At 39.6% G+C, this 27502-nt stretch overlaps 1 protein-coding gene across 1 annotated transcript; it reads left to right on the forward strand.

The window, feature by feature from the left end:
* Nucleotides 1-189: 189 nt before the first annotated feature.
* Nucleotides 190-27285, forward strand: PON2 (paraoxonase 2). The gene is made up of 9 exons (XM_010839747.1): nt 190-326; nt 7599-7669; nt 14798-14853; nt 19068-19233; nt 19773-19899; nt 21846-22046; nt 25119-25200; nt 25920-26048; nt 26657-27285. The coding sequence occupies exons 1-9, from the start codon at nt 253-255 to the stop codon at nt 26813-26815; spliced, it is 1065 nt and encodes a 354-aa protein (XP_010838049.1). The 5' UTR covers nt 190-252; the 3' UTR covers nt 26816-27285.
* Nucleotides 27286-27502: the final 217 nt, after the last annotated feature.

The following is a 27502-nucleotide window of genomic DNA, read 5'->3' on the forward strand; positions in this document are numbered from 1 at the left end:
GGAAGTGAAGGAATTTCAAGTGTCATCTAACCTGGGGCGGGTGGGGCGGGGTGGGCTCCTGGTCCCAGGGAAGGTGTCTGAGGAGGTCGGTTTGTGGTGTCAAAGGCCAGGGGCCGGGTCGAGGGCGGAGCCCCGGCTTCTCGCCAGCAGGGTGGCTCGGGGCGGAGCGCAGCCCGCGTGGCCCGGCGGTACCGCGGCGCCGCCCACAGCGCTCCCCGGTCCGGCGGAGCGAGGCGGCGCGGCTCCCGAGCCATGGGGCGGCTGCTGGCGCTGAGCTTGCTGGGGATCGCGCTGGCGCTGCTGGGCGAGAGGCTCCTGGCGCTCAGGTAGGGGCTGGGGGCCCTCCCTGGTCCGCAGGGTCGGGATGCCGGGGCTGCGGGGGCGCGGGGACCCTCGTGCTGGGGCCCGGGGCCGGGGACGCTCTCTGCCGGCTCTGCTCCCCGGCCCGCCGAGCGCCACCACCCCACCCCCAGCCGCTCGCAAAACCCCACACAGTTTGGGCTGGATCGCGAGACTTCCTGGAGAGTTTACAAGCTTTTGCTGCTCACAAAGTTCTTTGCTACCTAGGTCGACGAGCTGTGCCAGTGCCGTGCAATTTACTCAAGGGCAAACCTCGTGCTTTAACTTGAAAACAACACTATTACTCATGCACTGAAACTTTAATTATAAAGATTTATTTCAGGTCACGGATCCTGCTTCCCTTTGGTGCCCAAACCAGCCTCTAACAAAGTTGTTCTCCATCCCTCCCCTGCCGCGTTGGAGAAGCTTCTTCCGCTCTCTAATCTTGGCGCGGTAGATCAAAAATACTTGAAATATTCAGCTACTGTTCTTACATCACTTCCTTATTTATCTCCTCGTCCAGGAACCGTGAAGCCAGAATGCCAAACAGGACACGCCTAGTCCTTCTCACATTTTACTTATTATTAAAAAAAACGCGGCAGGCAGATGTCACAGTCTCCAAATTATCAATTCAAATTATATAAGCCTCACGCGAAAGAATTCCAGAAATGCTGAGCATCTGTTCTGTATGCTGTGCTCTCTTAGGCTCCTGTAATAGAGCAAGGCACCGTTCTTACCCTATTAAAGGGAAGGAGAGAAATAAGACAGACGGATAAACTAGGATGTTCAGTGTAGCAGTGTTAGGCTCGTGTGCGACTCTTTGCAACCCCACGAACTGTAGCCCGCTAGGCTCCCCTATCCATGGGATTCTCCAGGCAAGAATACTGGAGTGGATTGCCGTTCCCTTCTCCAGAAGATCTTCCTGACCCAGGGATCGAAGCCAGGTGTCCTGCATTGCAGCAGATTCTTTACTATCTGAGCTACAGGGACGATCAGGATGTTCAGGACAGGTACAAACCAACCCCTATAGGCTTAAGGAGGAAAAATGACAACTCCTGAAGTTGAAGCTCAGGAGGAAGAGACATTTGACATTGTCCTGGAAGGATGGGTGAAACCCAAGTGGGGAGGAAGGAGGCAGTCCCAGATGGAGGCTGGAGCATGAACAAAGGAGCTGATGTGGGGAAGTTTGGATCTGAGAGGAGCTTAAAGTTAAGGGATGATAACAGTAGGGATAGGTGAAGGATAGGTCTGGAGATGCTTATTAAAGGTATGCTGAGAAATTGGGGCCTGCTTTGATGGGCAAAAGGGAACTGTCGGTGTTTGCTGTGTGTGCTTTATTTTTTAAACAGGAACCTGTTTAAACTTTCTAAGCATAATCAGCTGGACTGTGTAGAGCCGACCTGGAGGCTGGATTGGAGTAGAGCAGTGATTCTCAATCCTGGCTGTGCCTTAGGATCTTCAGGAGGCCTGCTGTCTGGACTGCACCCCCAGCAGTTCCAATCCTGTTGCTCTGAGTGGGGCCCAGGCATGAGTACTTTTTATTTTTAAAAATCCTCCTGATAATTCTCATATGAAGTTAGAGTTGACAAGTACCAGAATGGAGAGTAAAAAGACCTGGAGAAACTAGTTAAAGTATTGCAGTGTCTGGCCCAAACTCTGGAAGCCTCAGGGATGAGGGGTAGGTCAAAGGTGATGCTATAGTTTCCAGCTCAACTGGCTTGGCTGTAGCTTCATCTGCTCTAGAGAAACACCAGGAGAACAGTGTCTGTGCGACAGGAAGAGTCAGAGTCGGAGGAGGAACGTTCACTGGTAAGAAATGGACACACTGAGCTTAATTTTCATGTTATATAAATGACTGTCCTGTTCTGCAGAAGGTTATTGAGTTGGATGATTTTGTATGATCTATCCAGCTCCCAGTTTCAAAGACAAGACCATTAAAATTCACAAGCTTATTAGGTTATCCCTATAGTTCAAACCACCAGTGTTTCCATTAATTGAAGTTTTCTTAGTTTATAATTTTTTCTTCTTAATAATCATAAGGCTTTAAATTTAAGTCCCTTTGAATTGGTCCTGGGTGTTCTTTGGAAGGAATGGCGCTAAAGCTGAAACTCCAGTACTTTGGCTACCTCATGCGAAGAGTTGACTCACTGGAAAAGACTCTGATGCTGAGAGGGATTGGGGGCAGGAGGAGAAGGGGACAACAGAGGATGAGATGGCTGGATGGCATCACCGACTCAATGGATGTGAGTTTGAGTGAACTGTGGGAGTTGGTGATGGACAGGGAGGCCTGGCATGCTGCGATTCATAGGGTCGCAAAGAGTCGGACCCGACTGAGCAACTGAACTGAACTGAACTGAAGTGAATGATAAATATGGTTGCAAACCTAAGAAAAAGTAGATAAATCTTATTTTTACAGACTGTACCTGATGGGTCATTTAAAATTTAATGTGTCTCTTCTTTATAAAGGCTTGACTATAATAAACTTTATTTAGCAGTGACGTCACAGGGTTGTAACCTCATTGGACAACTGAAGCCTCATATTGGCTGATGTGAGAAGGTAAGGGGAATGATGGATGGACAGATCTAGCAAAGAAAAATGCAAGACACCTAGTCAAACTGGCATGTCAGATAAACAACAAATCTTTTTTTTAGTATAAACATACCCCATGCAATATTTGGGATGTAATTATACTAAAATAGTATTCATTATCTATCTGAAATTCAAATTTAACTGAGCATCTCACATTTTATCTGGCAACCCTATAAGTGCAGAATCAAGTACCTACTGTTTACGAAGTTTGGTGGAGTGCTTAAATGCATAGCATTTCTCCTTTCAGTCCCTTAGAGTATTTTGAAAAGCAGCATGTTCCCACCTCCACAAAAAGAAAGGCTCTTCAAGAAACAGATTTTCGGTTTGTTTTTTTGCTCTCATCCGGTGCCTTCTATTTCATTATTCTATTTTCAGAGATGGTACTTTGGCACTCAAGTTTATTTCTCTCCCCCAAGGTGCCCACTTAAATTTCAACTTGGATTTCAGATAAGCAATGAATAATATTTTAGTATAAGTGTGTCATGGATAGATAAATGGAATCAGAGTTGTCTATTTCCTTCTGAACTGTAACTGGCTAACGTTCCCAGGGGAGGATGGCATATCATACCCAACTTTTCCACTCCTCCCTGCTGCTGCTGCTAAGTCGCTTCAGCCGTGTCCAACTCTGTGCAACCCCATAGATGGCAGCCCAACAGGCTCCCCCATCCCTGGGATGCTCCAGGCAAGAACACTGGAGTGGGTTGCCATTTCCTTCTCCAATGCATAAAAGTGAAAAGTCAAAGTGAAGTTGCTCAGTCGTGTCTGACTCTTAGTGACCCCATGGACTGCAGCCTACCAGGCTCCTCCATCCATGGGATTTTCCAGGCAAGAGTACTGGAGTGGGTTGCCATTGCCTTCTCCGCCCTAGTTGAACAATAAAGGGGAAAACAGAAATACACAAATGTCTCCAGGCCTGTGCTCCCTATTCCAAAGTACACAGCCTTGAATGAATCATAAGACTTAAGTGCATAAGAGACCTGTGCCTGAGCAGGAAATCCAGAAATAAGCACCTGAACTTTCGGCTTGTTGCCTGACATCTTTTATGACAAGTCCACCAAGAAGCCATCCAATGAACACTTCTGAAGGGGCAGCCTGTTTTTTAGCCATCATCCTCCTTATTTATTGTGTGACTACCGTGTGCTGGTCTTAAATGGCTGTGCTGGGTCTTCATTGCTCCACGGGTTTTCCTCTAGTTGCAGGGAGTGGGGGCTACTCTCTAGTTGCGGTGCACAGGCTTTTCATTGTGGTTACTTCTCTTAATGCAGAGCATGCGCTCTAGGTGTGTGGGCTTCAATAAGTTGTAGGACGTGGGCTCAGTTGTTACGGTTCCTGGCCTTTCGAGCACAGGCTCAGTAGTTGTGGTGCAAGCTTTGCCCCACAACATGTGGGAACTTCCTGGATCAGGGATCCAACTCATGTCTCCTGCATTGGCTGGCGGGTTCTTTACCACTGAGTCACCAGGGAAGCCCTGTGTGCTAGTCTTTGTGTTGAAAGTGTCAGCAGTTCTTTGCATTAAACTAAAACAAACATTTACTGACATTTGGAAACAAAGGCCTTTGACCTTCCTGCCTTCTCCCAGTCTTCATATCTGTCTTTATATTATATATTTCCTATAGTATATCTGATAAAACTGAAGTTTGGAGAAGCTAACTAGGTAGTTCAATAGTCAGTGCCAAACCTGTACCCCAAGCCAGGTCTTCTGATTCCAGATACAGTTTGCCCCGGTTCCCTGCAGCCTCCTCTCTTGTCTGCCATTGGAGCAAATTTTCCTCAGCTTTACAAGCCTGAGCACAAACTCTGAGTTAAGTAAGAGCATTACAGGGGATGAGGGAGTAAATTCCAAGGGGTTTTACAAGTCTGTATGTGAAAGATAAAGCCCCTGTTTGAATTTAAGTCTGCACTTAAAAGATAAAGCCCCACCAGTGGTTTGTAAATTCAAAGGCAGCGTGATAAGGAACAAACCTGGTAAGAAGACTGTGTCCCCTGTTGACACACCAACCTGGTGCATCTTTACTGTTACCACAAAATGAAGCAGGATAATCACTAACCACCCCCGTCTCATTCCACTTGGAAGGTAATGCCCTTTCCTGAGTGAAAGAAATAGAAAGTCCTTTCATGCTCATGACTGTTGGTTAAGGGTTCATGCCTTATAGCCAGATAGCCTGAATTTTCCACTATTTACCTGACTGGTTGGCTTTTTATTCACCTTTCTGTGCCTCAGTGTCCTAATCTGTAGGATGGGGGTAATCATATTTTATGCTCCATATAGGGGCTGTAAAAAAATCAATGAGTTAATTCTTGCAAAATGCTAGGACAATGTCAGACACATAGTAAATGCTCAATAACTGTCACCTGTGATGATGATGTTGGAGCAGAGGTTCTTAGATTTTTGTGCTGCAGATCCCTTTGGCAGTCTGGTGAAGCCTTGACTTCTTCTCAGCATCATGTTTCTAAATGCATAAAATAAAATACACAGGATTACAAAGCCATCTTAAATACTAAGTTAATACTAACTTACTTAAATTCTACTGTCAAACTATTTGAAAAATCTAATGTAGGATATATTAAGCCTTAAATATATCTAGAGGTTGTTGAGTACCTAACAGTAGGTACTGTGAAGCTGAGATGAGTATAAATGGTATTTTGAGATATCTCCAACTGAAATGTTATGACACAACGTCTGCAGTTTCTGTTAGTGACAGTCACAGGTACTACCAGTAGAAAGCTCAGTGGTTGTTGCCTATACTCATCATCAGAAGAAATGCTCACTTTCAGTCGGAGGTTTAACTAAAGATGTGTTTTTCCCCCCATCTGAGTTCATAGACCCCTGAATTTTACCCATGGACTCCATGAAATTAAGAACCCTGATGTTGGGACTTCCCCGGCGGTCCAGTGATTAAGAATTTGCCTTGCAATGCAGGGAATGTGGGTCCGATCCCTGGTTGTGGAACTGAGACCCCACATAAGGCCTATAGACCTAAACTGACCTGCCAGAGGTTATGCAGGCTTATCGCTATGACAGAAACATGATCTACCTCTTTCACTACTAGCACTTTCGATACACGTTAGCCCTTCTTATTACTGATTACCTTTTATCACCCATGAGTATCAGCAGCAGCATCCTCATCACCAGTATTAACTGCTACTGCTTATGTTAGGCTAAATATACTTGTTTTGCAATAAAAATTAATTTAAAAAAATACTTGTTTTCCCTTTAAGTCACTCCTGGGGCTCATAGATTTGAGATCTTTTTTTTTTTTTTTTTAACTGCTTAATTTAAAATTTTTGTTGGTTATTTTATTTTTAATTTTCTATTATGTCCATATATTTTATATATTTATTTTATTCATTTCTTTTTATTTCATTGCTTTATCGCTATGTTGTTTTAAGAAATTTACTACTATTTTAGTTATATGATTCCAAATACATAGTGATTAACATTTTAATTAGAAACTTTCATATTATATATATACACGTATTTGTGAACTGCCAAGATACATAGTTGCCACTCCGTTTTGGTAATTTTGAGTTATCCAGGCTGAGGTTTCTTCCATTTTGCCGAGAAAACAGTAGCCTTCCCCATATTCAGCGTCTAGAAGTCCGAAGAGGCAAGGATATGAATGGAAGAGAGACAGGTGACACACGGTCATTCTGGCTCTTAGAAGTGCAGTATGCGTGAACCACTTTGAAAAATGCAGACTGCTCCGTCAGCACGATTGTCGCTATTTGTGTACGTAGAGAACACAAAGAAGGTGAGGCGGTGAGAAGAGGGGAAGCCTTCAAGCAGCAGAGCCCAGATGTGCTTGTCCACCTTGCTTGGCGGGCTGCTGCTCCAGGGCGGGAAGCTAGAGTGAAGATGCTTTATCGAAGTTCAACATTTTCTCATTAGTTCTTCACTTCTGTTTTTACAAAATGACAACAGCAAGTAGTTTTGCTAGAGTAGTTGGTGCTCCTCAACCTCTTAATAAGTATTTACGTGGCATCTCCTGTGAGCCAGGCTCTGAACAGTGCCATTTTCTCTCGGCCTGCTTTCAGTCACTGTGTCATTCTGCAGAGGGTCTGAGCAGTTTTCAGCTCCCCTGGGTCTTCTGGTTCTACATCTGAGGCTCTTCCCACAACAAAAGAGCTATGAGAAGTGGGACTTGGTGTCATGTTTATATTTGCATAGGAACGTGTATTGCGAGCTGTATTTGCTGGATTATTGGCTTCATTTTTTTTTTTTTTTCATAAGGAAGGTTTTATTTTATAAATAGACTTCAGCTAGACACATTTAAATTTTAAAAGGGAAATGACATGAACAAAATCATAGAAGCTGAAATGCACAGTTCTTTTTCTGGGTATAGTTAGAAAATCAGTTTATGTAAATGGTATGAGAGACAGTACTTCCATGTGAAAATCTGCCACATGAAATGGTCACATCCTGAGGGAAGAGCACAGTGGCCCAATTTATGGCCCATGTTCACATAGAGAACTCTGTGATATGCATTTTTATTTTAACTTCGGTTCTGGTGCTATTTTATGTTCCTACCCTTGTTTTCCATCTTCTCCTTTATCCGTTTTAGATTTGTGCTGTGTTTTTTTTTTTTTGTATTGCTATAAGCCTCTTCAAACCCTTTCTGCTACAAATCAAGGATACATAAACAGATAGATTTTTTTCTTTTTTAAACAGGAATCGACTTAAAGCCTCCAGAGAAGTGGAATCTGTAGACCTTCCTAATTGCCACCTGATTAAAGGAATCGGTGAGTCTGAGAAAATGCTTGTTACACAGCTCACATTGTTTGGCCACTAACACTAAAAAATTCACTAAGAGTATTTTGGCACATAATTACTGTTTATCAGAGGAAAAATCACATTAGATCAGCAAAACCTTTTCATCTCTTTTGATCTCATGTACCCTGTATTTCTTCTCTCTTACTCTCACTGTGATTTATTAATGATTTGTTCAACCCTATGTGTGTTGTTAGATTTCTTGCTTGTTTCGTGACTTTGCTGAACCATTTTTGTCAGGTCTGCATTCTTTGTCATGTGTGGCAACTGAATTCTATGTAACATTAGCCCAGGAGTGAGTTGGTGAAAGTAAGCCAGAAGGAAGAGAAGTTATAGAAAATAAAAATCTCCTAACAAAATCTCCACTTCCCACAAATATTACTCAGCTATAAAAAAGAATGAAAAATGCCATTTGCAGCAACATGGGTGGAAGAGAGATTATCATACTAAGTGAAGTAAGCCAGACAAAGACAAATATCATATGATACCACTTATATGTGGAATCTAAAAAATTACACAAATAAACTTATGTGTAAAACAGAAACAGATCCAGAGACAGGGACTTCCATGGTGGTACAGTGGATAATAAGCCCCCTGCCAATGCAGTGTATACGGGTTCGATCTCTGGTCCAGAAAGATTCCACATGCCACAGAGCAGCTAAGCTGGTGTGCCACAAGTACTGAGACCACGTTCTAAAGCTCCTGAGCTACAGCTACTGAAGCCTGCGTGCCTAGAGTCCACGCGCCATAACAAAAGAAGCCACCACAATGAGAAGCCTGGGCACCACAGGAGTCCGCCCCGCTCACCGCAACTATAAAAGGCTTGTGCACAGCAGTGAAGACCTAGCACAACCAAAAGTAAAGAAAGAATGAATAAATAAATTTTTTATTTTTTAAAAAAGAAATAGATCCCCAGACATAGAAAACAAACTTTTGGTTATCAAAGGGAAAAGGGGAGGTTGGGATAAATTAGGAGTTTGGGATTAATATATACACACTACCATATATAAAATAGATAAGCAATAAGTGAAGCACAGGGAACCCTGGTGTGCTGCAATCCATGGGGGTGCAGAGAATCAGATACAACTTAGCGACTGAACGACAACAACAAGGTCGTGTATTGTGTAGCACAGGGAACTATACTCAGCATTTTGTAATAACCTGTAATGGAAAAGAATATATATATGCACATACAACTGAATCACTATGCTATATACATAAAACTAACACAGCACTGTAAACCAACTATACTTCAATAAAAAGTAAATGATTAAATTTTTAAAAAATTTCCATCTCCCACAAAAATAACCTCAGACACAGAGTTTCTATTTTATCCTTTCTGGTATTTCCAGTGCAAATCCAAACAAATATATGCATATACATTTATATCTCTTTTTTCACAAATGACCTCTTAGTATAAAATTGTATTCTGCAACTTGCTTCATTCTGAACATGAAGAGATTTCCACATTAGCACTTGTAATAGACCTACCTCATTCTTTTTAATATTTGCATGTACCATTATGATTTAACCAGTTCCTTAATGCACATTGGAATGGTTGCGGTTTTTTGCAACTACAAGCAAATCAGTGAACATCATCATGTATATAGCTCTTGCATCTTTTTTACATGAAGGATAGTTTTCAATAGTGAGATTATTGTTCAGTTAGCACATATATTTAAAGTGTTGATAAGTGTTTGCTAAATTGCCCTCGAGTTGGAACACGAATAACAGGACCTCATATTTACAACCACATTCACTCCAGACAGGATTCATAATGCACTTCTGTCAAAGTAGTGGAACTTTTCTGGATCATACAAAGAAGGCCTCAATTTCATGCCATGCCATGCTCAATCATTTTAGTCGTGTCCAACTCTTTGAGACCCAATGGACCTCAGGCTCTCACCTGGCTTCTCTGTCCGTGGGATTCTCCAGGCAAGAATACTGGAGTGGGTTGCCATGTTTTCCTCTGGGAATCTCCCCGACCCAGGGATCGAACTCTTGTCTCTTGCATTGCAGACAGATTCTTTACTGCTGAACCACCAGGAAGCCAATTCATGGAACCTGTTAGTTCTCAGAGCAGCCTTTTCTACTTGAGAGTTTCTTTCTGGTTCTGCCCCCTCTCCTTCTCTATACATCTGTTTCCTCTGTGTTCTTGTCTCCTTTTCCCATTGCTACTTCTGTATTTTTTCCTAGTCCTGTCTCCCTTCACTAGACTCCTTGACGTCTTTCTCCTGGGGTTTCCCCTTTTTGTTTTTTGCCCAAACACTGAGCAGGAAGATACAAACTCGGTGTCAAATACCCAACTGTTGGATTGAAAAGGCCTATGCTGGATAATGCAGACTGTCCTAAAATTCAGGTTGTCTGAAGTCCTGAGAAACTCAGCAAATGCATCCTTCTTTCTGGCTGCAAGCAGGAAGAGCTCTTTGGAACTGGTCACTCAGCAGAAGCCAGATGGCAGCTGAGAGAGACCTGTTCAGGTTGGGAGGTTGAGTTAGCGATCCTGGAGGTTACTTTTGCTACCGAGTTAATAATTGTAAAATTATTAAATAGCCTTGCATCTGTGAAGCCCACCTTCTGTGGATTCAAGTCTCAGGGCAGATGACACTACAGGACAGACTGCCAAGTGCATTGCTGCTGCAGCTCACTGGGACAGAGAGCTCCTCGGAGAAAAACAAGTCCAACAACATTTGTATTCTGAACAGGCGTCCGACTGTGTTTGTGACCTTTATGTCGTGATGTGTGCGAGCTGCTGTCTGCAGTTGGGAAGAATGAGGAAATATGTCACCTGTGGCCCCTCTTGTGAAGCATTTAATGTCTCTGAGGCACTTCAAAAGGCAGTGGAGCGAAGACGTTGAATGATTAGAAGCACATTTGGGATACATTTTTAGATCTAATTAGAATTGTATTTTTCTTTTTTTTCCCTTTCTTCTTTACTTTTGCTCTCTGGTTAGCATACACTATGTGAACATTTGTTGAGTGCTATGTCAGGGATGCATAATGGTTAATAATAGCTTGTGGTGATATGTTTTTAACAATAGTTGCTTATTCATTGGTCTTTGACTACAAAGGATTAGTAGGGTATACTTTCCCATATGGGCAAAAGCAACTTCTCATGGTAGGCAGCAGGAATACAGGGGTTCTGTTTTTTAGTTTCCACTTTGGGAACAGTAGCAGCCACGCACTTGAGGCCAGCTACTACCTCCAGGAGGTACGACCATATCCCCTGCCCCACCCCTCCCCATCCACATCAAGATACGCACACAACACACACTTACACACATCAAGGCTACATTCATCATGACTGGAAATAAGCTCTTAGGTGCTTTATACATATCATATCATCTCATGTCTGTTTTAATAAATAAATAACCACTGCCGCTGGAGAAGGAAATGGCAACCCACTCCAGTATTCTTGCCTGGGAAATCCATGGACAGAGGAGCTTGGTGGGCTACAGCCGATAAGGTCACAAAAGAGTCAGACATGACAGCAATCACCACCACACATCATACAGGATATGTGCCTTCAGGGAGGTCAGAAAGTAAGGTCACTACTTATTCCATTTTTTGTTTCTTTATTCCTTTCTAGTGTATCTAACAGAAACTAAGATTTGGCATAATATCTATATCTAAATAATAAAAAATATGCTTAAAGAGCTATTGAATTCTATTTGAAGTTTAAAACATTTTAAAATGTCTTTGAAAATGCTGGCATTCAGAGTCCTGTACTAAAAATTTTGAATGGATTATTTCTCGAGTTAATATATCATTTTATACACTTGGTAGTCAAGATTTTTATAACTGCTGCTTGAGAGATTTTTTTGTTTTTTAAGCATTAAAGTTTGTAGCTCTTATCATCAAGTACTTTGCAATTTACCTATGAAAAGGGAAGCAGAAAATCTCACTGTGTGAGATACGGATATATTTTTTGTTTTTCTTTCTATAACAGATAAGGATCTAAGGCTCAGAGAGGTTAAATTACTTTAGCAATTTTTTTTCAATATAGTATCTTCTCCCAGAGTCATTAACACATATATCTGATTAATAAACCAAAAAAGTGGAAAATAATAGGCTACATTACATTTTGGATACTCTGTTGGGTATGAAGGGCTGATCAGCTATTATAAAGTTACAGTAAGTAACTTACAGAAGAAAGAAATTGATTTTCTTTTATGTGACAGTCCAAAGACAAGCAAATGGCCTAGAGTTATTAGATGACTGTATTTCATGTGGTCATTCTGAGACAAAGGCTGATGAAGCAACACAGCTATCTTCAACGTATCATCTTGGTCCAAGACTAGAACTCCAGTTGTTGCCATTTCCCAGCAAGAAGGGGTAGAAAGAAAATTTACCTAGACATTTTTACTCTGTTTTACCCAGTATTGCATACACCCTGTACTTTAATGTCTCATTAACCTGAACTCAGACAAACAGCCACCTTTATCAGCAAGAGAGACTTCTCTGATGGCTCAATCGGTAAAATATCTGCCTGTAATGCAGGAGAATTAGGTTTGATTCCTTGGTCAGGAAGATCCCCTGGAGAAGGGAATGGCAACCTACTCCAGTATCCTTGCCTGGGAAATCCCACGGACAGAGGAGCCTGGCAGGCTACAATCCCTGGGGTCACGTAGGGTCCAATTCGAACGAGCAAGCACACACATGTTGCCATGTACCAGTAGCTGAACAGGAATAAGGGAAGTATGGATCCTGGGGAGGGGTTAGCCATCTCTGACACAGAGAATTGCTAAAAAAATAAGAAGGGATCAAAATCAGATGTGCTAAGTTACAAGACTTTCTAGAGAAAGATGGTTTGAAAGAGGTTTGAAAGAAAAGTACAACATATGAATTGATAAAGATCTTGGTGAAAGGCATGGAAGAAAACATTTTAAGGAAAAAGCCAATGTATAGAATCGACCACAGCTGGATTTACAAAGTCAAGTGTTCTCAAAAAGGAATCAAGGAATGGTTCTGACAGAGAAATTTCATTAAATGCTAGGTTGTATTTGTTTCTATGTACTTTTAAGTGAGAACAAAAGACTTGAATCCCAGCTTCCCAGTTTGTGATCTTAACCTTTCAAAGGCTCAATATTCTCTACTCTAAAATAAGAGATAATATTATCACTTCTTAGAGTTAGGAAAATTATATGAATTAACATGTGTAAAGTACTTATAAGGAGCCTGGTACTTGGTGAACACAATATATGTTGATAGTTATAACTGTTACTACCAATGCTACTACTGTTTCTGTTATTGAATCAGAGGAGGAAAAACATCTCCAGCTTTGACTACTTTTACAATAATCATACTGAAAGGGTGTTATGAGATGATAAAGGCCTACTGTTGTATTGGCTACAGAAGTGAAGATGGGGGAGTAGATCTGGAAAATATTCTAAAGAAGCTACAGATATGACTTTTTCCCCTTGAAATTAGGCAACAGGATGAAACAGAAGTTGCAATGGGTCAAAGTGAACATATCTTTTAAAAACGTTGCTCTCTTCTTGATTATTGAAAGAATATGTTTTGTAGAAATTTTTAAAACAAAGAAAAGTTTAAAGAGTAAAAGGAAAATCACTCAACCCAAAATCCCACCACCCAAAAAAACATGGTTAGTTTTTTTTGTACATATCTTTTCTTTGCTATGTGTGTAGGCATGTACACATTGAAATTGTCTTAAATAATTTTTCAAGAACAACAAATTTTAATTAATTGAGCTCCTATGAAATGGATCTAGAAAGCAGCACTTGGGCTAGAATTCTGTGTGCACATGTGTGTTCCTATGTTTGTGTTTTTGTGTGTATATGTGGTAAAGGGTTCCTTGGTCTTTGCTCTTTACCAGTTGAGAAGCACCATGGAACTTTTGGTGGTTATCACAGACCCGTTTTTGAATCTGCTGAAAGCATAGAACCTTTTTCACAGAAGATAGCTGTACATGCACAGGACATTTTGCATTGCACAGAATTTCAGAGGGCTCATAGAGTCTTTAAAACCCATTTGTGGCTCCACAGACCCGAGGTTAAGAACTCCTCCAGCACACTATGCTTAGACATAGCTCTCCACTTTCTGAGACAATAAGCATATGGATCATCTTTATGAAGTGAAGTTCTTGACTTTTTCTTTTTTTTGGCTTTTCTCCACTGTGATGGAACAAGCAACACTAGAGGCAGTGCAGCTAAATGCAAACTCAGGAAGCAAAACCCAAATAGCTGGATAGGTGCTGTTTGTTTTTGACAACCTAGAAATAGTCTTGGAGACATACTCTGGAGAGGGCTTAAAGGGGAAGACTGAATTTTGTGGACTCAAAGAATGCGTCATGATTTGCCTTAATCTAAGCCATTTTTCTTCTTTTCTGTGTTTGGGTCTATTATCTGTCCATGGAATTTACACAGTGAGACCACTGGGAAGGTCTTATGTCTAATTATTTGCTGTGCTGTGTGGAGTGTACTGCAGACAATCAATAAACAATCAATAGTAATTGTAGTCTGTCTCAGAGACTGCACTGAAGCTTCAACTGGCTTTAGGTGCATGGTATTTTTCATTAATTTTCTTTTGCCAGTTTTTTTTTTTTTAATCTAAAACCTAAATTTAAAGATTAAACAGAAAGCTCTTTGCTTATGAGATCGAACAGACATTGTTTTTTAAAGAGGGACTATATAATCCCAGGTGTTTTATCTCTGGTAATGAGAGAAATGTCTGTGCTTGCTTCAGACTGAATGAGCCAAGAAAGGGACAAGATATTTGCATGGTTAAATGATGATGAGTCCTTCATTCTGAAAGTAATAGTCCCCTGATGGCAATTACTTTTGTATAGACATCTGGCTGTTTATCATAAGAGTAGGCAGATGTCAACTTTTTTGGTCTCATAGCTAGAAATGTAGTGATTACTTGACTTTGATTTGAATAAACATAAAATATCTAACATTTGAAGTCAGAAGTTCACTGCAGGAAAAGATTTGGACTGACGTTTATTAAAGCGAGTGGTTCCTTGGAAGAAAAAATCAGAACCGTGCTGAAAGATACAGACACTGATAAAGTAAACAAAGCTCTACCTAACAAATCACAGAATTTGAACATGACATCTATCTATTTCTTGAACTTAACAGAAGCCGGCGCTGAAGATATTGACATACTTCCCAACGGTCTGGCTTTCTTTAGTGTGGTGAGTATCTTCCTTCTCCGTCTCAGTGGAAGAAATACAAGAAAGTTTGATGAGGCCTGCAAAGCAGTCACTTGTTTTTAAAGTTCCTCACTTTCAAAATTATATTCTGAAAACAAAAGACAGGTCAAACAGGATCTTGGAAATTTACCTCCCGCTTCTCTAAATGTAGGGATGAAAACGTCTTTGCCCCTTGACTTATTACTCTTTATGTCCCCACTGCCTTGCACTAAAATATTCCAGTGCAATCTGTGTTTGTTATTAAAAATGATATCTGGAGCATGACTGTGGACATTGATAATACATTATGCTATTTTAAATGCAGCATATACCTTTCTTTCCATTCAACATTCAATTTAAAGCTAGCATTCTTGCTGTTATTTATTTTTGAACAATATATTAACTCCCAAAGAAAAAGCCAGTGCTTTTTCTTTCTTTTCACTGCTGAAAGGTCTATATCATCACTGGAAAGTCATTGACTGAGTTTACCCTTCACTTTTGCCTTAATTTTTATAACCTGAAAAGTAACAATCTTTTCAGGCATGTATTTTAAAGACTTTCAAATGGATTGGCCAGAGTGATGCTAGGTTATACCAATATGCATTCTAATTGGAAAACCGTATGTGTGGGCCAAAGAGGAAGTTCTGCCTCTCTCTCCTCCCTAGAATGGGCCAATGTGATGGACCTCAGCATCTTCATGGGTTCCATTTTTCTTGAGAAAGAAGAATCCAACTTCGGGACTTCCCTGGTGGTCTAGTGGCTAAGACTCCTTGCTCCCAATGCAGGGGGCCCGGCTTTGATCCCGGGAACTAGATCCTCGTACCACAACTAAGAGTTTGCAGGCTGCAACTAAGATCCAGTGCATCCAAATAAATAAATATCTTTTAAATAAAGAAAAACGTATCCAACTTTGAAGGCAGCCTGTAGGTATTCTGTTCCCTCTCAGCAGCCATTATTTTCAGACTCTGAGACTCAGGGAAAGATGTGAAAAACTTGGAGATGCTTAGAAGACAGTAGTGACACTAACAAAATAGCTGTCAGACTTATGAGAAAGGTGAGAGAACGCAGCTTAGATGAGAATGAGGGTTAGAGCACTCTTCGGGTTCTTGATGGTTCTTATGTGAAAGCCTGTGAGCAGCTGCTTGTTTACCATGGAGGAAGAAAAGAAATACTGTAAGTTTTGGCAGAAGCTTGGATATTTATATTAAATTTTCAAACTACAACTTTAAAAGAAAAATTGTAGTTAATTACCTACTCACAATGAGTAAAATGATGTTTCTGGGAGGACTCTGGGTTTGTGTAGAAGCATGTGCTTGCACATGTGGCTTACAGTCTTAGGGAAAAGCGCTGAAATTCCTCGTCAGCATTGTACATAACCAAAGACACAAATATCTAGAGTAAAGGAGAAAGCAGTTGCTTGTCCGCCCCCCTCCTTTTTTTCCCCAAAGAAGCTGTTCTTGGGTAATCCAGAAGTCATCTATTTCAAGATTTTATACCCATAAAAATAAATCTGAATTAGGAGGAGCAAGGTCTTCAAATACGTAAATCGACAGCCATTTTTAGTTGAGAGATCTAATATAGTCACAGTGATCTTGTAGTCAAGTCAACAGAATTTCTTCTGCATGATTTTCTTTTATCCTTCCTTGGTTATATGACTTTTTACTGATTTAAAATGATTTACTTTCATTTTACTGATTTTAAAAATTTACTCAGCATTGTCTCTAATATTTCCTAGTATGTTGCTCCTTTCTAAATGAATAACTCCTACATCATGGCATTTGTTTATTCTTCCAAGCACTGTAGCCCATTAACCCATCCCATTCAACAATTAGGGGCAACCTCAAAACTAACACCACATTTAATGAGGACTTGGATGACAAAGAATAGAATAGAGATTTAAATGACAGTGTAAATGTACTTGAAACTGCTGAACTGTACACTTAAAAATAGTGATAATGGTAAATTTTATGTTATGTATATTTTATCACAAGTGGAAATAAAATTTTAAAAAGAGATAAAAACAGGTTTAAATGATATCTTAAATTAAGATAATTATGGAGTGTTACTGGGGCTTCCCTGGTAGCTCAACTGGTAGAATCTACCTGCAATGCAGGAGACCTTGGCTAAATTCCTGGGTTGAAAAGATCCCCTGAAGAAGGGTTAGGCTACTCTCTCCAGTATTACTGGGCTTCCCTGGTGGCTCAGAGGGTAAAGAATCCGCCTGCAATGCGGGAGACCTGGGTTCCTTCCCTGGGTTGGGAAGATCCTCTGGAAGAGGGTGTGGCAACCCACTCCAGTATTCTTGCCTGGAGAATCCCCGTGGACAGAAGAGACTGGCAGGCTACAGTCTATAGAGTCACAAAGACTTGGACATGACTGGGCAACTAAGCGCACATGAAGAGTTATTACATCCCTGGCAGAGCTTCCTGCGCATCGACACTCTATTGTTTATGGTACGTTGATAAAGAAGAGAGATTATTAACCACTGAATTGTCAGTGCCGTGGAACAATGGCATAATCCAGTTTATTCTGTTTGCTGGATCTTGAAGTTGTATTATTTGATAGATATTTTTTAATTGGAGAAAATGTGTATTAAATACAATTTAAGCATAAAGTAAGGTTTGGGGATAGGTTTTTGGACTTCGCTGGTGGCTCAGATGGTAAAACATCTGCCAACAATGCAGAAGACCCAGGTTTGATACATGGGTTGGGAGGATCCTCTGGAGAAGGAAATGGCACCCCACTCCAGTACTCTTGCCTGGAAAATCCCATGGATGGAGGAGCACGGTAGGCTGCAGTCCATGGGGTCGCAAAGTGTTGAAACTTGGAAAGATATTCTTTTAAATTTGCATAAAGTATTACTTTAAGATTTTTAAAGAGAAAAGACCTCAATTATTTCAGTGAGTGCTGAACAAGCATTAAATAAAATTCAATTCTCATTCCTGATTAAACCCTCAAAAAAAAAAACTAGAAGTAGAAGGAAACTTCCCAGAAACCTACAGCAAACATCATTCTTAGTGGTGAAACATTCACTGCCTTCCCATTAACGTTTAGAAAAGGAAGAAACTGCCCTAAAATGCTGTAACCATCAGTAATCTACTAACGTTTTTAATAACCCAAGAAAACAAGAAAAAGAAATACGATGTAGGAAAAAGGACAAAACTGCCATTAACTTCAAGCGTGATTACTTGTTTTTCTAAACAGTCCAGGAGATTAAACTGACAGACTCTTAGACCTAATAGGAAGTTCAGTGAAATGGTTGGATTCAAAACGAACATATAAAACTCAGTGACTTTCCCATGCGCTAGGAAAAACCAAATAGAAATTTAGTAGCAGTAATACTACTACTACAGCTACTATTAATAAGATTTCATTTGAATAGCAACTTGATTTCTGAAATTTATACATAAAAATAAATGAGCAGATATATTTAAGATTATTTTGTAAAGGTAAAGCAATGTGGTGTGGGATAAATATATAGTATGTATAAATACATATATAGTATATACTAATATATATGTAATGAATAAAGCTGTAGTAATTAAAAAGTTGCATATTAGCACAGAAATAGGGCACAAGTCCCCAAATAGACCAATATGTAAACAAGGATCTAGTACATGATAAAAGCAACACTTAGAATCAGTGGGGAAAGGACAGCCTGAGTACCTGCCATGCACTGACAAAGTTCCAACGGGGAGAGGATGGATATGTGTCAGAGAGCAGTTTATTCCCTCCCTCAACTCTGAGTTATCTCATGTCCACCAACCTTCTGGTTACCCTCTGAGGAGACTAAACCCCTCATCTCTGTCTCAACTCAGAAATATCAGTCCATGGGGTGGCTAGAGTCAGACACAACTGAGCGACTTCACTTTCACTTTTCACTTTCATGCATTGGAGAAGGAAATGGCAACACACTCCAGTGTTCTTGCCTGGAGACTCCCAGGGATGGGGGAGCCTGGTGGGCTGCCGTCTATGGGGTCGCACAGAGTCGGACACGACTGAAGCGACTTAGCAGCAGCAGCAGCAGCAACTATAAATAAGTGATACTTTGGCTAAAGGTGCTGGCATAAAGCTAGAAACACAAAGAAAGCAGAGATGAAACAATAAGAAAATAATAATTGGGGGGTGGAAGGCTGAAAGCCAAACAGTATAGTTGCTACTTTAGTCCATAAAAATACTTAAGCCTTTATATTTAACTTTTGCTCTGTTTTCAAAAGGGTCTAAAATGTCCAGGCCTCCACAGTTTTGCACCAGATAAGCCTGGAGGAATACTAATGATGGATCTAAATGAAGAAAACCCAAGGGCACTGGAATTAAGAGTCAGCCGTGGATTTAATTTGGCTTCATTTAATCCACATGGTATCAGCACTTTCATAGACAGTGGTAAGAACTGATGAGCTACCAACATTAAAAAAAAAAACAAAAACAATGGTTTGCAAATAACTGGAAAATAGATTTGGATCATATCTGTATAAGAGAACAATTAACTCATGAATTGTTTCTATATCCTTCATACGAATAAGTCCAACATTCCCTCTTCAGCTGGCAGTAAGTTATACTACATTTTGAAATTTCTAATAGTTATTAATTACACCTGAAAGAATGTTTAGATTTCATAACCTTTTCATATATCTATTTTCATTGCATTGAAAAAGAGCTATATTTCTAAGTTAAACTATAAACAGATTATCCATGGATTCTGTATGTGAGAAACACTCTTTCTTAAAGGTCAGGAGACCAATGATCAGAAATAAGACTAGACAGACAGTGATGGGAAAGAAAGGGAAGAAGAATGATCTGTTAGGTCCTCTAACAGCTTATACATTCAGCCTTTCCTTGCCTGTGGTATTTAAATGTCAGTGTCTACCCAGAGGTCCTGTGGTTATATCTTGTAAATGAACTCTGTTCTCTCATTTTTTTAGATGACACCGTTTATCTCTTTGTTGTAAACCACCCAGAATTCAAGAATACAGTAGAAATTTTTAAATTTGAAGAGGAAGAAAATTCTCTTTTGCATCTAAAAACAATCAAACATGAGCTTCTTCCAAGGTAATTAGTCCTTTTGTTCATTCTCAGATTTATTGCTGCCTTTTTCAGATATTCCATATCATGGTCCTTTCATCTTTTGTAAGAGTTGAAATACATACATACATACACACACACACATAAACAAATACATATATTTATATGTATATGTGTATGTATAGTTTCCTTGCAACTTTACTTTTCATTAATATTTACATGAATGTAAAATTTTGAATGAAACCAGTATTTTAGCCATGGAAAAAGTACATTATCCAAACTCAACTCAGTATTGAAGTGATTAAATTGTACACAGATTTTTAACCCCCAAGAAAGAGCAAATGCACATCCTTTCAAACTGGGAAATATAACAGGTTCATGAGACCTTTTTAGGTCCCAGAAAAACTTGCTCAGAATTTCTACCATGACAACCACTAACTGAATTTATATTCATATAATCTACTAAATAAAAGACGCAGGAATTGTATGGTTTCAGAGTTTTCTGTTTTAGTCTATACTGTAGAGATTAATTGTCCCTTAATTTGAAGAATGGGCTTCCCTGGTGGCTCAGCGGCAAAGAATTTGCCTGCGATGCAGGAGACGCTGGTTCCATCCCTGGGTCGGGAAGATCCTCTGAAGGGAATGCCAACCCCCTCCACTATTCTCACCTGGGAAATCCCACGGACAGAGCCTGGCAGGCTACAGCCCATGAGGTCGCAAGAGCCAGCCGCGACTGAGCGACTAAACAGCAGTAGTTTCCTTGCAGAGCAGGGAAAGTTGATGTCAGTGTTCTATGCAGACTCGCTTGAGAAACGAGGAAATGCTGGCCCGCAGGGGATTTGCTTTTCAGAGCCGTCTGGAGAGTAGAAGACAAACCTCACCATTGTTCCTTCTGTCACCTTCCATTTCAGATGACTCATCACACAAATAATAATAATACCTGTCCTGCCAAGGAAGAGTAGCCTGCTTTATATGGAGTTTGTATGCTTAGTATGGAACTAACATGAAATGTTTTCACAAGGTAGCCATGGGCTCCTGGCCCTACAGAATTGGAAGTGCATCACTACTTCAAGAACACAGCTGGTTGATGAATATTTTTAATGTCTACTTCTCTGTCTAGAACTTAAGTGTGTCGCTGCCAACAGTTCTTCCAAAAATTCACTTCCTAAGAAATAGGAGCTTAAGTGCCCTCCAGGCAGCCTTTGCTTTAGGGAGCTCTTTCAGAAAGAGGGGACCCACCTTCCCTGTAGCTCTGTTTTTTCTTTAACAAAGGGGAAAGCCGCTCTTTCAGAAATTTTTGCATAGGGTAATTGGAATTTAAATTTAATAACACCCTTACCTAACTGGTTTTAAAAATGTAATTGTTTTCAGCATATAAATCTCTCACCTGAAGCACCGCACTATGGCAATTTCATCATCCGTCTATCTGGAAGTGTTTATTGAGTGCCTGTTCATTCTCGGCAGGTCGGATTTGCGAGTCAGGTAGAAATTGAACAGTCAACCTTAGTTTGACTAATAACTAAGCAAAGGAACTCAAGAAAATCCAGCAGCTGAGAAAATGGAAGCTAGGTAAATGCTATTGACAGCCCAGCCAGCTCACCAGCCAGCTCCATCAAGCTTGTACTGTGGATAGCTGTGCCCTTCCACAGTGTTCTTAAACCTTACATTTCTTGCTGTCAAAAAAACCACACTCTGTTGGCACAAAGTTCTTTATTCTTTGATAATAATCCTGCCATAATTGCTAAATGATCTGTCTTCAGATTACTTGGTACCATACAAAATTGTTCTCCTGCAAATGATATTATAGTAGGTTACATATGACTATACCCATGTGATCTTAGCTGAGCTTTTCCTAGGGAACCTCTTACCAAAAGTTTAAGGCACATATTGTGTAAACCTTCTGGATACTTAATCTTTAATATGGAGACCAGCTGGCTTTTCATTTTCTCTCACATGTTATTTTTCTCTTCCAGTGTGAATGATATCATAGCTGTTGGACCAGAACATTTCTATGCTACCAATGACCACTATTTCTCTGATCCTTTCTTAAAGTATTTGGAAACATACTTGAACTTACACTGGACAAATGTTGTTTACTACAGTCCAAATGAAGTTAAAGTGGTAGCAGAAGGATTCGATTCAGCAAATGGGATCAATATTTCACCTGATAAAAAGTATGAGCTCTTATAGAAGTATTTTCATTTCTCTTTAGCCATGGTGCTGGGTGAAATTCTTTACTTTGCTCTTTTTTTTTTTAAGGCAGAAATAGCTTACCTGTTATTTTTGGTCTATGATAAATATATGTGATAACTATTACTATAATACTATAATATTATAATACGTATATGTAATATATTATTGGCCTTCCAAGGTTACTGGGCTTCCCAGGTGGCACAGTGGTAAAGAACCCACCTGTCAATGCAGGAGACACAGAGATGCAGGCTTGATCTCTGGGTCAGGAAGATCCTCTGGAGTAGGAAATGGCAAACCACTCCAGTATTCTTGCCTGAAAAATTTCATGGACAGAGGAGCCTGGCAGGCTACAGTCTGGGGTTGCAAAGAGCTGGACATGACTGAGCACAAAGGAGAGCTTATAATTTATTATTAAATATATATATAATGTTTTATATAAACATAGGTACTATATATTTATATATAATATATAAATATATATTTATATACAGTATTTAAATTTGGTCTATATCATTATGGGCTTCCCCATTGGCTCAGTGGTAAAGAATATGCCTCCCAAGCAAGAGACATGGGTTTGATCCTGGGGTTGGGAAGATCCTTTGGAGAAGGAAATGGCAACCCACTCCAATATTCTTGCCTGGGAAATCCCATGGACAGAGGGGCCTGGTGGGCTATAGTCCATGGGGTGGCAAAAAAGAGTCAAATAGGACTTAGAAGCTAACAATGACAGCAATTATATCATCATAGAATTTAATTTTATAAATGTAAATTTTTATAAAATGGGTTCATATTTATATATACATATTTAAATATAAGGTAGATGTTTTTCTTTTAAATAAATACATTATTGTTTTATTGGCTTTTATTGTTTTATTCCATTATAAGGATGACTGTAAACTAGCCAATTCTCTATGGATATATACGATTTTCTTTTCTGTACAAAATACATTTTTTATTTTTCTTTTACCACTGAAACTTATCCATATATTTTTAAGGAAGAACCTCCCCCCAAGGGAGAATGACAGCATAATGGTTAAATCTTCAGATTTTGGAGTCATATAGACTGAGGTTCAAATGCCTACTGGGTATTGGCTAAATCTGGAGCTATGAGCCCCTTCCCTCTGCACATTTGTACAAGTGTTTCTGTAGAACAAACTCCTCAAAATAGAACTACTCACTCAAAGAGTGATCCTTTTAAATGTTCATTTTTATAGTGCCAAATCCACCCCCCCAAATTCTTTCATTTTTATATGTCCAGCTCTAGTTTATAGAAAGGATATTTTCCCCTTTTACTAGGTTAGCGCATTGAACAATTTAAACTACTACACATATAACATGAAATAAATCTGCCATCCTTGACAACTACATGTCTTTATTTTCATGACAATTTCTTCTTTATTGTTGATTACAGAAAATGGATGTAGAGTCTTTTAAATTGTCTGTAACTGACCCAATCCTATCTCTCCCACCAAGTCTGTTTTTCTCCCCAACTCTCATCTTTCAATTATGAGAATCAAACTTTCCAGTCACTCACGCTGAAAATAATAATAACAATAGGGGGTGCAGCTCTACCTCTCCTCTGACCATTCCTACCCAGCCGTTGAGCAGGGCACAGGGGTTCTGTGTGTGGCTCCTCAGCCCCTCTTCCTTTCCACTGGCACTGCTTGGCTCGGGCTCTCACTCTCACTTTCTTCCCATTTGTTCTCAGTCCACTTCCATTTTTTTTTTTTTGTACCATTGCCAATTTTGTCCTTCTGTGTCCCACTGCTCTTCCCAGACCTCCGAAAGAGGGACCTCTGTCCGCTTCACCTTTGACTCCTCACACTGAGCCCAGCCAGGCACAAACCACATGCTTAGTGATTGCTGCACAGAACAGACCATCACACTCCAGAAATTCAGCGGACCCCAACTGCTTATCAGATCAAGGAAGGCTAAAGGGCTAGACTTTAACAGGCTAGCTCCAACCTCTCCTTTCTACTGTTTTCATACTTTACTACGCCTTACACAGGAGCTCGGTGTTTTGCAAACCTGCCTCTTTCATTCTTGCCCCTGTGTCTTTGCGCATGTGTTTTCTTTTGCCTAAAAGATGGTTTGTCCTCATATCCTCAAATCCAGTCGTTCGGTCCATGTCCCCTGCAGATGCCCCTTTCTTTGTAAGCCCTTCTGTTTTTTCAGGAGTTAGATATTTCTTCAGTCCCTAGACGCAAAATATGTCTTATGGTACCACCATGCTGTATTATTTGTTTAATGTGTACAGGCCATCTGATCACCACAACACACTGTAAACTTTTCAGGAAAAACAGCTGTTGTCTTCATGTTTGTATCTGTCACAATACTGAGTTCATGGTTTTACCCATTATAATTGCTCAGTAGAACAGTTGCTATGGAACAGTCAATTCATCGAGGAAGATTATGGTAAAGCAGTCCATTAACTCACCCTCCTTAGAGGCAGACAAATTATTCTGAGTAGATATGTATCTCTAATGCTTGAATTTCTCAATATGTTAATAAATATGTCTTCTGTTTTATACCAAATATTTCTACATGTATATGATGCCTTGAAATATCAAATTATATGGTGGAATATAAAAGCTTTTTTTTTTTATTTGTTTTATTGCCCTTCAGTGGCAAATATCACAGACTTTATACATTTTTAAAATTTATTTATTTTTAATTGGAGGATAATTGCTTTACAATGTTGTGTTGGTTTCTGCCATACATCAACATCAATCAGCCGTAGGTATACACGTTTTCTCCCTCTTGAAACTTCTTCCCACCTCCCACCCCACAAACTTTATATTTTAAATGCTACCCTATATTATTTTTCCTTACCAATCTTTTGAAAAATAATTTAACAATTCCATGACTGTTGTAGCAGCATTGAATTGATTTTGAAAGCTTACTTTTAGATAAAAATTAACCTTTATCAGGCTTTCCTTGAGGGCCCATCATTGATTAACTTCTTGGCAGGTTATTAAGACTTATTATTCCCACTGTGTTAATGAAGCTTTATCTTGGCTTGGAGCTCTAACCAGTGTGTCCTTCCTGCAAAGGTACATCTATGTTGCTGATATATTGGCTCATGAAATTCATGTTTTGGAAAAGCACCCTAATATGAATTTAACTCAGTTGAAGGTAAAATATTTCTTTCTATATCTAAAGTTGACATTAATCTTGAAATTACATAGTCATACTATATTATAAAAATACCTCTCTTAAAACAGAATAGCCAGTGTTGCTATTCTGGTTTTTTCACTTCTACCTGTCTGTAATTGACCAAGTCTCTTGTTTCTCAAAGTCACAAGAACTGACTGATTTCATGCAGCAGTATGTTGGGAGGGCTGTTTGCATCAGAGTTAGAGCCCACTCCATGAGGTACTGATGGCACCCGATGAATTCCAGTAAGAAATTTTCACAGTTGAAAAGACTAATAGATGAATTCCGAAATGAAGATTTATGCAAGTTGTCAGTTCTTTCAATAATAGATGAAGGTGGAAATTGGGTTCCACACCATTATTATTTTCTTCCTGCTTGATAACACATATTTTAGATTGATGAAGAATTTCTTATTTGAGTTTCTTGAGCTAACCGATCATTGTGCATCTTCTAAAGGGGGAAAGGAGTTCATTTTTTAGACAGATTGATTATTGCCCTAACTTTCTTAATTCTAGGAAGAATGAAAATGACTCTAAACCAGTGTATTAAATTTATTTTATGCAATATTGGTGTTAAAGGGTGGAAGCAGGAGATGGGTATAATTTACCCACATGCATAGGGGCAAGAAAGGTTAGCCCTAAATTATCTAATCGAGGTTTCTCATGACATTTAGATGCTGACGTTTTTTCGTTTGGAAGGTACTCAAGTTGGATACCCTGGTGGATAATTTATCTATTGACCCTTCCTCGGGGGACGTCTTGGTAGGCTGTCACCCCAACGGCCAGAAGCTCTTCGTGTATGACCCGAAGAATCCTCCCTCGTCAGAGGTTTTTATAAGTTTTATTTTTTAAACCTTAATTATTCAAACCCTTTTGAACTAATAATACAATAAACTGTCCCAGGGATGTCTGTTTAGTCCTTTTAAACCAATAATACAATAAATACGTGGCGGTTGGCTTCGTAATTGCTTTAAGCCAATAATTGGCAGAATTTCACATTGTTCAAATACTTTTAGAAAGGTAATCTTTTGATGTATTAAATGATGGCAGAAGCTAGTCAAGAGATCTTTTTTCTAAAGATGTGCCCTCCTCGTGTGGTATACTGGCAATTTTTTAAATACCTGACTTATTGTCAGCTCACTGCATGACACGACTTTTGTTCATGCTAAAGTAGGCACATTAGTGTGGAAGTTTTTCTATTAATGCTCAATTACTGTAATAACACTCAATCTGGGGTTGGCATGCAGTCACTAGATGGCTTAAGAAAGTACTTTCTTTGAGGTTTTAACAAAGTAATTTAAACATTAAAAAAAATTGCTAACTGCTATTTGCAACAGCATGTCCTCTTAATCACTGTGTCTTTGTGCAAGATTATTGATGACTGAGTGATATGGGTGGATGGTGGTTTATATTAATCCTTCATATCTCCTGAATAGGTTCTCCGCATCCAGAATATTTTATCTGAGAAGCCTACAGTGACTACAGTTTATGCCAACAATGGATCTGTTCTCCAGGGAAGTTCTGTGGCCTCCGTGTATGACAAGAAGCTGCTCATAGGCACTTTATACCACAGAGCCCTATACTGTGAGCTCTAAATGGTCCTTCTGGTATGCAGGTGTGCTAGCATCTCAACAACTAATTTTCTATGAATTGCTAATTCTGAGGGAATTTAACCAGCAACGTTGACCCCCAAATGTGTGACATACATAGTAAATTTATTTCGGCAATGAAAGAACCCCTTCAGTTCACATAGCACTTTTAACATAAAAAGAAAGTGAACAGTTTTTAAAAATGCCAAGTAAAGGTAAGAGAAGAAAGCTGCTTTCAGCTAAGTGAATACACTCTGCACAAAATAAGCCTCATGTCTGCCTTTCAACTGCCAGAGCATGAATTCCACTGAAACAGGGTAGATTATATTTCCTTAAAATGTGAGTGACCTCAGCTCCACCAGTGTGACCACTATGACTCAGAACTACTGATACATAACATGTTTTGATGTCTTATACTTACATCTTTGTTTACTATTAAAGAGTTGGAGTTACAGTAAAGACTCACTAAAATCCAAGTTTTGTCTGTGCTTAATTCTCATGGCATATCCTCAGCAGAAAGTGGCCACTTCCTTGTGGGGTTTCCTTGGGAGGGACAGGCATAACAATGCTAATTTTTCTCATTAAATCTGAAAAATAAGCCTTTTATTTGAATTAAAAAAGAACAGCGAATTAATTAAATATGGTAACTGGAATTCTCAATTAGCATGGAGTATTCTATCTGCTCTCTTTCTT

This window comes from Bison bison, unplaced genomic scaffold, assembly GCF_000754665.1.
Source record: "Bison bison bison isolate TAMUID 2011002044 unplaced genomic scaffold, Bison_UMD1.0 scf7180017864134, whole genome shotgun sequence".
Classification (NCBI taxonomy): domain Eukaryota; kingdom Metazoa; phylum Chordata; class Mammalia; order Artiodactyla; family Bovidae; genus Bison; species Bison bison.

Bases quoted from the DNA above. Each gene is read 5' to 3' on its own strand.
- PON2 (XM_010839747.1), top strand. From the start codon at position 253: ATGGGGCGGCTGCTGGCGCTGAGCTTGCTGGGGATCGCGCTGGCGCTG. The intron at 14,854-19,067 runs GTGAGTATCTTC...TGTTTTCAAAAG, and splicing joins GTCTGGCTTTCTTTAGTGTG to GGTCTAAAATGTCCAGGCCT. The intron at 19,900-21,845 runs GTAATTAGTCCT...TTTCTCTTCCAG, and splicing joins AAACATGAGCTTCTTCCAAG to TGTGAATGATATCATAGCTG.